Source organism: Cucurbita moschata, unplaced genomic scaffold, assembly GCF_002738365.1.
Source record: "Cucurbita moschata cultivar Rifu unplaced genomic scaffold, Cmos_1.0 Cmo_Scf00011, whole genome shotgun sequence".
Lineage (NCBI taxonomy): Eukaryota > Viridiplantae > Streptophyta > Magnoliopsida > Cucurbitales > Cucurbitaceae > Cucurbita > Cucurbita moschata.
In genome coordinates, this window is record NW_019268527.1 from 2,520,673 (window position 1) to 2,532,615 (window position 11,943).

The window sequence follows — 11,943 nt, forward strand, 5'->3', positions numbered from 1 at the left end:
AAAAATTATATATATATATATATATATATATATATATATATATATATATATATATATAATTTTGGTTTTATATAAATATGTATTTAATTTATGAATTTTTAAAAATTTAATTATATCTTCCAACGGTACATTTTGTGCTTACTTGATTATTGCCGTTAAAATTCGAACTTTAAACGTTTACATGAATTGTTGAATGCAGTAATTAAGAATTATCCGACAATAAAAATAAAATTTAATTTTTCGAATAATTCATTTAAATATAAATTGAAGCGTTCATTAAAATTTTATAAAGTTTATGAACCGAACCGAAAGTTAAACAACCAATTTCTAATTAAACATTTAATGACAATTATTGAAAATCATTGTCATAATATTTTTTAGTTGCAAGTTTAAAATCAAACCATCGATTCTTGGGTTGGTATCGGTTTGGTTGGTCCGGTAGAGATATTTTTTAAACCTAACCCAATTATTTGGGTTGTCTGCTTTGGTCGGTTACTTATCGCACTTAGTCTCACGGTTTTTAAAACACGTCTGGTAGGGAGATGTTTCTATACTCTTATAAAGAATGTTTCGTTTTCCTTTCCAACTAATGTGAGATCTCACAATCCACTCCCTCGAAGTCAACGTCTTCATTAGCACACCGCTCGATGCCTGACTCTAATACCATTTATGACAGTATAAGTCCGCCACTAGCAAATACTGTATGCTTTGGTTTATTATGTATCGTTGTCAGTCTCACGATTTTAAAATGCATCTACTAAGGAGAGGTTTCCGAATGTTTCATTCCCCTCTCCAACCGATATAAGATCTCACAGTCCACTCCTTTGGGGGTCAGCGTCTTCACTAGCACACCACCCAATGCTTGGCTCCGATACCATTTATAATGTACCAATGCGGACAATATCTGCTAGCGGTGAGCTTGGAACGTTACATTTTCGACCTAAACAACCTTCATTAATTAATGAACCCAAACCAATCATAAAATTTTTGGGCTAGGTTGGTCCCCGACATTTATCCAATTTTTTTTAATATAATAAAATATTAAATAGTATAAACATCTATTTAATTATTTTTAAATATTCAATTAAAAATTTGCGACTCACAAAAATAATCATATTAACAGATTGATTGGGCTCGGACTCAGGAACCCAGAACCCACGAACCAATTCAATCTATAAAATTTTCATTTATTTTTAACCCAAGATTGATCTGTACGGCACAAATTCGATTTAATTGATCGTTTTATAAATTAATTTTATATATAATAAATTTTATACTAAATTTACAATTTAATTAATTTTTTATATAAAGTTAGAGCATAACATAAAATAGTGATTTTTTTTTTGAGAAAATAAAATAAACACAAAAATTGAGTTTTAATTTTTTAAGTGAATTTTTACAAGAGATAAAAGAAAAAAAAATAAAAAAAAGAAAAAAAGAGAAAAAAAAGAAAAAAAAGAAAAAAAGAGAAAAAAAATAATAAAAGGAAAAGAAAAATAAAAAAAGAGAGAGAAAAAGGTATATTTGGAAGCTCGTCTGGAGCTATTTATTATTTATTTATTTATTGTTCACCAACTATTCCACTAAACTGAGTATGAGGCAATTTCTTGATTATAAATAAATAAATAAATAAAATAAAGAGACACAAAATGAAAGGTTCCTCACCATTGAAACGATATTATTTTTGATGCCGAGCTTCGAATGACAGAGGCTTTAGGTTTGAGTACGCAATTTCTTCGATTCTCCGCCGGCAAAACCACCTGGGGAGCGAGGATCTATGGCAGGTCTGAACTGAAATTGGTAGGGTTTGTTTATCAAATTTGGCCGCAGTTTTTTCAGATTCGACTAGCATAAGATCTGATTAGCTCCTTAGGTTTTTTTTTTTTTTTTCAAGCTCCTGCATCAAATTTCGTTCTGAGTTTTTTTTGTCTGATTCGTCGTTTAATTGTTGAATTGAAGGCCATTTCGTATTCCCTAGAATCTTGATTTGCGTGCGCTTATTAGCTGTTGCGATCTTTCACGCAATTGCTTAGGCAATTGTGAGCTTTTATTGTTTGAATGGATTGTTAGTACAGTTGGAATTTAGGAGAGTTGGATCGCCATTTACAGCTCATTTTTTGTTTATTTGAAACGAAAAATTGCTCCTCCTATCTTCCGTCTCGTACTCAACCTTAATGTACAGAGGGCATTGAGTGCGGGGTTTGGATGTGCGTGTTCGTCGCAGTGCTTCTCTGTTTATATACTCGGGCGGAATTGTTTAGATATGCAGCAGAGTGAGGGCCTTTCTAGGAACAGTAATGAAAATGCTCTTTCTTCATCGTCTTTGAGGCTGACAACGCCTCAGAAGTCTATTCGGCGATTGGGGTTGTGCTCGCAAATAGCAACCGGCGGACAACACTCCTCGCCCATTGTCTTCCCTGAGAAGCGCAGCAAGGCCAAGTCTTCTAGGCGAGGTAGTGAGATTAACTCCTCTATCTCGAAGTTCACCATGACCTCGAATGCCGATCGTGACAAGCCGAAGAAATTTGAGCATAGGATTGACATTGGTGGAGATGAAAAGTCTGATTTATTGGGCTATACAGTTTTATCCGGTAAGCTGATTTTGGACAAGAGAAAGAATTCGGACAAGAATGTTTCTGATGACACTGGTGTTGCTGATCGAGAAAGTTTTGATGCTAAACTTACTAGCACGGCCTTGATATGGGGTTCTCACATGCTACTTCTGGAAGATGTCGTTTCAGTAAGCTTTTCTTTACGTCTCAGCAAAACACAAGGTCCATGATTTTCTGTTGATGTATTGATGAATTAATGATACTATGCCCCATTTTGACAGGTCTCGTACAATGTTGGTCTCAGGCATTTTACAATTCACTCATATCCACTGCAGAAAGGTCCATGTGGTCTTTCTTGTTTAATGAAGCCCAGGAGGAAGTCGAGAGATTATTGCTTTTTGTCTTCTAGCGTGGAAGAGGCAGTTCAGTGGGTTGGTGGTTTTGCAGATCAGCACTGCTACGTAAATTGTTTGCCTCACCCCTTACTCTCCTCAAAGAAGCAGGCATCTTCAGAATTAATTCCGGTTGATACACCTCCTGAATTACTTTTCAAATGCAAGAATCCACCAAAAATGCTTGTGATATTAAATCCACGCTCTGGACGAGGCCGCTCAACTAAAGTTTTTCACGGGATTGTTGAACCAATATTTAAGGTATGATTTATTCATGTTCTAAATGTGTATATGAACCACCCTCTTTCCAGTTAACTTGATTTTTGTCTTTAGCTAATACCCAACAAATAACGATGGAGTACAAAGCCTTTATTGACCTTTTGTTTCAAGGCTTACTGATATAGTATTAAACTCATGATGGAAGTTGAGCATTCCTACTCTTGGGTGAAGTTGAAAATTTGGATTTGGATCTTTTCCTTTACTGTGGTGAATTGATTTGGTAGTTTTCTCATGGATTAGAAAGATTGAGTTCCGTGTTCTTTTTTTTTTTTTTTTTGGCAAACCTTAACAGCTTGCAGGGTTCAAATTGGAAGTGGTTAAAACAACATCTGCAGGCCATGCCAAAAAGCTCGCATCTACTGTTGACATAAGCAGCTGCCCCGATGGTATTTCTATTTGATGTGCTCTATTATGATAAAGAAATGTTATTTCTGGTTTATGTATATATCAGATTATCTCTTCCCTCTTTAAATAATGAATCCATCTCTTCAATTTTCAGGAATTATTTGTGTTGGAGGTGATGGAATTATTAATGAGGTTAGCCAGTTATCTATCTTTTCTAATAATTCTCTTTGGGCATTTACAACGGTTGGGGCTCTTATGTGTAATTGTGTATTTTTAAGTTGTCCTTCGAATTTTATGAGGCATCTTTTGCTTCTATCTTTCTTTTCTCGTTGAAAGTTGATTTCTAATTTCCTTTCAAAAGTATGCTTTATTTTGTTTCAAAAGGGGGAAAAGACTTGTTTTATTTTATAGAGGCTCCACATTTTCCCCCTCACCTTATCGTAGTGCTAGACATTGTTTTTGGCTTTGTATTTCTTTAATGGTCTATTAAGAAATATAAATCACATCAGCCTTGGTGACTTTGCAGGTTTTGAATGGTCTATTAATTAGAGACAACCAGAAGGAAGGAATTTCTATTCCAATTGGAATAATACCTGCAGGTTCTGATAACTCGTTGGTTTGGACTGTTCTTGGTGTTAGAGATCCTATTTCTGCTGCCATGGCTATTGTGAAGGTGAAAACTTTTTATGGTTAACTTAGGGTGTCTATAAAGTTGTACCACGATCACATTTTTTTTATTTTTTATTTTTTTATTGTTCCTAGATATATGAACAAGGTTTCCATGGTTTGGAAACCCAGTTAGGATGCAGTATTGCTCCAGATTTGTAGTTCACAACATGTGTTCTTTGTGAGTTTTACAAGATATTTTCTTGTTGTGTTTGCTTTTGTACCTAAGGTCTTTTCTAGCAAAGGTAAATATTGGGATTTACGTTTCCTGTTCCTGGATGAAATGTAGATTGTGTAATTTATTAAAATAATGAGGACATACTCACGTGGGAAGTTGTAAAAATCACCTCTTATATGAGCATATGAGTAGTTCTCATGACAAAAAAAAAATAATTGCATGATGATGTTATTGCCAGATATATATGCACGTATATTCATGCTTGTGTGGAAACACAACTCATCACGATTTCTACACCTATAACCCAACTTTTTATATACACCACATGGTCAAGATTCTATAGGCATTGAAATTTTGGTTGTTTCAAGATTAGTGTTATTAGCTATGTTTCTCTCTGTGATGCTGTGTGGTGATTTTTATTTTTCCTAGGGTGGTCTTACTGCAACTGATGTTTTTGCTGTTGAATGGATCAAATCGGGTGTTATTCATTTTGGGTTGACAGTCTCATATTATGGATTTGTCAGTGATGGTAAGTAATGATTTTTTAATTCATTTTATCATTTAGATTAGTGTTCTAAACTAATGTTGATAGGGTGAAGTGAATAGGGCCATGCTTCTCTTTTTTGGTGCTCATGGAAGTTTTTCTTTCCCCTTGCTCTTTATGCCATCAACTTTTATACTTTTCTATTTTACAATGGTATACCTTACAGCATTGTATTATGTACATCTCTCGTTTTTCTCTTGTCAATTCACACCTTTCTATGGTATAAATTCATCCTCTTTTTTGAGTTTCTTATAATTCTAAAGTATTATGAAAGAATCAAAAGTGAAAAGATAAACTAAAACAAACAGCATAGGTGTAAGTAATCTTTGTAAGCTTAATTTCTTAAACAAAACGTTAGAAACAAAATAGCGAGGCCTACTTTCTGTTCGCTATTGAGTCATGCTTGTTGAAATACTTGGTTCATCCTCATGGGGCAAACCTCTCTCTCGTGATAAGCTTGAAATTAAGTTTTCATTGCTCGAGGCTTCAAAATTATTTCTCTGTTTTTGATAAGATGAGATTGTGGTGTGAATAAAGCTAAGGATGGCTTTTGAGTAGGCTGGCCTGCCTTCACTTGGGTATCATACACAAGTTTTTGTAGATGCAACTTTTCTTTTTCTCCCAAGAAACGAACTTCCATTAATATGTTGACATATAAATTACATGGGTTTTGTTTCATCGAAGAAGATGGTTTGAATTTGCCTCTTGTTACAGTGTTGGAACTTTCTGAGAAGTATCAGAAGCGGTTTGGTCCTCTACGTTACTTTGTTGCCGGATTCCTCAAGTTCTTATGCTTACCGAAGTACAGTTTTGAATTGGAATACCTTCCAGCATCATTAGAGGATGAAGGAAAACGCCTTGCTGAACATGAAGTTGTTGACATGTCAGATTTATACACAGATATAATGCGAAGATCAAGCAAAGAGGGAATCCCGAGGGCATCTAGTTTATCAAGCATTGATTCCATAATGACGCCTAGTCGAATGTCTGGTGGAGACTTGGATACTAACTGTAGTAGCACTCGTGCTAGCACTGAACCATCCGATTATGTACGTGGTCTCGATCCTAAATCAAAGCGCCTTTCATCAGGAAGGAGCAATGTAACTGCGGAGCCCGAAGTTATCCATCCACAGCCACCCTTTTCAGCTACTCCCAACTGGCCAAGGACCAGGTCAAAGTCTAGGACAGACAAGGGGTGGACTGGGTTGATTACAACACAAGACACCACTAGATGTTCCTGGGGCAATGCTGCAAATAATGACAGAGAGGATATATCTTCAACACTATCTGATCCGGGTCCGATTTGGGATGCAGAACCGAAGTGGGATCCCGAGTCCAATTGGGTTGTTGAACATCCTATTGAATTGCCAGGTCCAACAAATGATGCAGAAGAAGGTCCAACAGAGCAAGTTCCTGTTGAAGATAAATGGGTTACTAAGAAGGGGAAATTTCTTGGAATCATAGTTTGTAACCATGCTTGTAGAACTGTTCAGAGTTCTCAGGTAGTGGCCCCAAGATCTGAGCACGACGACAATACTCTCGACTTGCTTCTGGTTCATGGGAGTGGACGACTAAGGCTGTTGCGATTTTTTTTGCTGCTTCAGATGGGTCGACACCTTTCGTTGCCATTTGTTGAATATGTCAAGGTTTGCATACTCTTACCTTCCCATTTATCCTTGCAATTAGGTCTTTGTAAAACGGTGGAAGTGATAAAGATTGTAAAGTTCCATCCAGCTACATTTTCAGTAAAAATATGCAGAATGGTAAAGATTTTAGACAGTCGAGCGTCGTTACCTATAACGTTATTTGTTCTCGATACAGGTGAAGTCAGTGAAGATTAAACCTGGTAAGCATACACACAATGGCTGCGGCATTGATGGTGAGCTTTTCCCCCTCACTGGCCAAGTCGTTTCTTCTTTGCTTCCAGAACAATGCAGACTTATCGGTCGATATCATGGCCATCACGTATAACCAAGTAATCCTTATATCTGAAATATTTTGATGCGTCACTGACTGATGATCACATTTCGTTTAACGTCGTCATCTTCAACCATCCTTGATGGATAATGGTGTCAACATTTGCGCATTTTTTCGTCGTGTGGTCGTGTAACATGCGGAGCAAGCCTTATACCATAATAGAGAATCTTTGTGCATTATTTCCTACATATTTCCCATCTCACAGATCTGCTCTACCTCCGAACAAATCGAAACCACTGTAAATCTTTCGTTCAGAAAACGTGCCGCCTTTTGTCCATCAGTTATATCCCGCCTCTTGAATTCCCCTGTTGTGTATTTTGTACCCATATCATATCAGTATCATTGTATAAGCCGACATAAGCTGCACACTCAACTCCCTGGTCAACTCGATTTAGTTCCTTCCTATTTACATTCTTCACAAGTTTTCTGGAGATACTTTTATTGTATATACGTGACTGTGAGCTTTTGGTCTGCCCTCCTCTCCAAGTTTACCCCCTTTCCTTTGATATGTTTATATTATAATCCTAGTATGAGCGTTTCTAAATAAGTTATTAGGGATTGAACAGGTTCGAGTAGCTTATCTTGTGGATAGTTGAAATTTGGTTGAGACATTTCTTGGTAGGTATGAGTTATTAATATCATTTGCTTAGCTGGTTTTCCTCCCTTCCCTTTGATATTCTTGGCTATGTTTATATTATAATCCTAGTAAGAGCGTTTCTAAATAAGTTATTAGCGATTGAACAGGTTCGAGTTGCTTATCGATGAACTCGTCAGTAGTTGAAATTTGGTTTAGACATTTCTTAGTAGGTATGATGAGTTATTAATATATTTGCTTAGCTGGTTTTCCCCTTTCTCTTTGATTTCCTTGGCTATGTTTATATTATAATCCTAGTAAGAGTGTTACTAATTAAGTTGTTAGCGATTGAACAGGTTCAAGTAGCTTATCGATTATCTCGTCGAAATTTGGGTGAGACATTTCTGGGTAGGTACGAGTTATTATTATCATTTGCTCAGCTGGTTTCCCCCCCTCCCTTTGATATTTGTGGCCATGTTTATATTATAATCCTAGTAAGAGCGTTACTAAATAAGTTGTTAGCGATTGAACAGGTTCAAGTAGCTTATCGATTGTCTCGTTGAAATTTGGTTGAGACATTTCTTGGTAGGTACGAGTTATTATTATCATTTGCTTAGCTGGTTTTTCCTCTTCCCTTTGATATTCTTGGCTATGTTTATATTATAATCCTGGTAAGAGCGTTTCTAATTGAGTTATTAGCAATTGAATATTTTGACTTAGGCTGGTATTTATCAAGTGAATTTCATCATGCATATTATGGTAGGATTTGACATCATTTTTATATATTACTGAGTTAATTATTTTTCATTTTTTAAGAATTAGATAAATAACATCGATCTCATTTTTAAAATCGTTATAAATGGAAAAATATTAAAAAATTAGTTAAATTGGACGTTTAGTCTTTAAACCTGTCCATGCTTCTCTAAACTTTAAAAATATTTAATAAATTTATAAGCTTTCATTTTTGGTATAATTTTGTGTTTAATATTATAATTCTGTTTAAATTGTGTTTAAACTTTAAAAATGTTTAATAGATTTATAAATTTTTAATTTTGTGTTTAATAATTCTATATAAAAATTCAAATTTAATTAAATTTCATGTTTAATATACGTAAAATATTTTATTTAAAATTAAAAAGAAATTGAATTTTTAACTAAGTACATATTTCTTATTAAATAAACACAAAATATAAAAATTCAATTTTCATTTAATTACATATTTGATAATTTTAAATTTATGACTAAATAAACACGAAACTAAAAAAAATGTGGAGTGAATAATTTATCGAAAATTCTAATTTCGGACGATGTGTCGTAAAACGATGAAGCGGAGAACGACAGCGCGGTAATCACACATTCACATATCCACCAGATAAGGAAAAGTACACGTGGCATCATTCTGATTCTCTTGTTCCAGATAAGAAGGAAAAAAATAAAAAATAAAGAAAAAAAAAACACTCTCTTTTATATTTAATTTAATTTTTCCAAAAATAATTAAATAATTAAAATTGGTTATTATATAATTTTAAAGTGGAAAATATCCAATAAGGTCGTGTGGACTGTGGACTGGGAATTTCTGAAAAATTAAATATTTATCCAATAAATATTTATTGGATATTTATTGGAAAATATCCAATAAATAAATCAATACCATAAAATTAAAGGCAGAGGAAATTTCTGAAAAATATTAAAAACTCTCAATAATATATATAATTCCTTCTTCGGCGCGCGACTCCACCGGCGACGCAGAGATGATCAGTATTGCAAGCAGTGTCGGCGTGATACCATCGCCGGTGACGGCGTCAGCGTCGGCGGCCGCTCGTCCCGCCTGTTCTATTACGACGGTATCCACTAGTGTTGATGTCAAATCGTCCTATTCCTCGTCCGTTAGTTCTCTATCGTCAGTTGTTGCTAATCCTTTCAACTGCTTGATTAGAAGAGGGAGGAGAATTTGTAGCGAGGTTACAGTCAAATCAGATTCCAGAGGTTCCTCTTCTGCTACTGTTGTTTCGGCGGCGGCGACGTCATTGTCTGAGGAGGAGACTGGCGAAGCGGCTGCTACTAGAATTGGAGCGAAAGTTAGGGTTAAGGTACCTTTGAAGGTGTATCATGTAGCGAAGTTGCCGGAGGCGAATCTTGAGGGGATGGAAGGAGTGCTGAAGGACTATGTACGCGTTTGGAAGGGAAAACATGTTTCTGCTAATCTTCCGTATAAGGTGGAGTTTGTTGTTCCGGTTGAAGGCCGGCCTCCGGTCAAATTCGTCGCTCATCTGAAGGAGGATGAATTTGAATACGTTTAATCAGGCTGATTGAATCTCCAGACCAAGGCAATTACTGTTTTTCCGATTCCGAACTCCTTTGTGCAGTATTATTATCAACCTTTCAAGGTTCGATCATCTTCCATTTACACCATTTACTCTTTTGCCTTGTAATGTAGAAAATGCTCGAATGTTTTTCCTTTGAGCTGCTTAACTTTCTCGATTTTCTATGTGGCTCTGTAAAATAATTGAACCAAGAGGGAAATTTAGTCATCCAATACATGTCAAATCAAATGGTTTCAAAATGGGTTACTCCGGTAGGGCTGTTGTTTCTGTTGGATGATGAAAGTCCCACGTCGGCTAATTTAGGGGATGATCATGGGTTTATAAACAAAGAATACTCTCTCCATTGGTATGTATGCTCAAAGTGGATAATATCATACCATCGTGGAGAGTCGTGTTCGTCTAACATGGTATTAGAGCCATGCCCTAAACTTAGTCGTGCCAATAGATTGGTAAATCCTCAAATGTCGAACAAAGGACTCCAAAAAGAAAAAGGAGTCAAGCCTCCTCGAAGACATGAAGGCTGTCAAAAAATGACTAAGACTCCAAAGGAGTCAAGCCTCGATTAAGGGGAGGTGTGCTTTGTTCGAGGGGAGGTGTTGGATGATGAAAGTCCCACATCGGCTAATTTAGGGAATGATCATAGGGAATGATCATGGGTTTATAAACAAAGAATACTCTCTCCATTGGTATGAGACCTTTTGGGGAAGCCCAAAGCAAAGCCACGAGAGCTTATGTTCAAAGTGGATAATATCATTCCATTGTGGAGAGTCGTGTTCGTCTAACCATTTCAACCTCTAGTGTGAAGATAAATGCCTACTTGATTCTTGTGACTGCTGCAGTTCATATTTTGCTTTGAATAAGAAATTTCAGTGACTAATTACTGATGAGGATAAGAATTAGTGGGAGGAAATAGGAAGCCTTACTTTAGATGATTATTAAGGGAGTATAGACTTGAGTTAGGGAGTGAGTATCTATTTGATGGATCATACATGGCAAAGAAGCACAAATAGATATAGGTACGAGACACAGACACTACACGACATGGACACAGAAAGACACGTTTATTAAAATGAATATCATTTTGTTACAAGAAGGAAATTGTGTCAATGAGTTGATTCAATTATATGCTTAAAAAATTAGTTTGATTTCTTTTGCTCTCAAATTTATTATTTTTGTGGTATATTGTTATGTGTCTATTTAGTATGCTTAAAAGGTGTTCAAATACGTGTCTAACAAATGTTGGACCCATATTGACTTTGTACGCTATTGTACTAACAAGTCGAATAAGTGTAAGAGTGCCAGAAACATGGTTCTTAAATACTGGGTTATTTGTTAATATGATTATTGTAAAAATTGTTGTAGCTACTTCTTGCATTCTGGTTTTAATGGATGGCTGATTAGGTAGTTTTGAGTTGGCTTGGTCCAAATTGAACTGTGAGATACCACCTTGGTTGGAGAGGAGAACGAAGCATTTCTTATAAGGGTGTGGAACCTTTTCCGAGTAGACGTGTTTTAAAATCTTGAGAGGAAGCTCGGAAGGGAAAGCCCAAAGAGGACAATATCTGTTAGCGGTGGGCTTGGGCGGTTACAAATGGTATTAGAGTCTGACACCGAAGGTGTGCTAGCTAGGACACTGGTCCTCCAAGGGGGGTGGATTGTTAGATCCCACATTGGTTGGAAAGAGGAACGAAACATTACTTATAAGGGTGTGGAAACCTCTCTCTAGTAGACGTGTTTTAAAACCTTGAGGGGAAGCCAAGAAGGGAATGCCCAAAGAGGACAATATCTGCTTGCGGTGGACTTGGGCCGTTCTGAACGAATTTTGTGAAGAGTTTCACAAAAACCAATTGAATTGTACCGATAGTTAGCCTCGTAAGGTGTATAATATGCTTATCGTTACATCATACATACATTTAATATGAAGAAGTCAATTGTTTCTGATCAACATGGGCTTCTTTACTAAGGATTTGGTTGACTTGGCTTCCGAGATGAATGTTAGTGTATTTTCATTCTTACATCTTTGAATGGGTACCTACGTGTCTAGAACTCGCAGGTCGAAAGGCCACACGAGCTCTATACAGCATACTGTTGATTTACTTTGGTGTAGAATAT

The 11,943-nt window shown here is 36.0% G+C and overlaps 2 protein-coding genes across 2 annotated transcripts; both read left to right on the forward strand.

Annotated features, from left to right (window-relative positions):
* The first annotated feature begins 1,650 nt into the window (after positions 1–1,650).
* On the forward strand, positions 1,651–7,439 carry LOC111449496 (sphingoid long-chain bases kinase 1-like). Its single transcript, XM_023089409.1, has 9 exons — positions 1,651–1,800; positions 2,183–2,740; positions 2,834–3,205; positions 3,516–3,609; positions 3,723–3,760; positions 4,095–4,241; positions 4,842–4,941; positions 5,671–6,602; positions 6,778–7,439. Exons 1-9 carry the CDS (start codon positions 1,702–1,704, stop codon positions 6,925–6,927), a joined length of 2,490 nt encoding a protein of 829 aa, XP_022945177.1. The 5' UTR covers positions 1,651–1,701; the 3' UTR covers positions 6,928–7,439.
* Positions 7,440–9,172: 1,733 nt separating this feature from the next.
* Positions 9,173–10,070, forward strand: LOC111449500 (ferredoxin-thioredoxin reductase, variable chain-like). Its single transcript, XM_023089413.1, has one exon. It carries the CDS (start codon positions 9,259–9,261, stop codon positions 9,805–9,807), a length of 549 nt encoding a protein of 182 aa, XP_022945181.1. The 5' UTR covers positions 9,173–9,258; the 3' UTR covers positions 9,808–10,070.
* Positions 10,071–11,943: the final 1,873 nt, after the last annotated feature.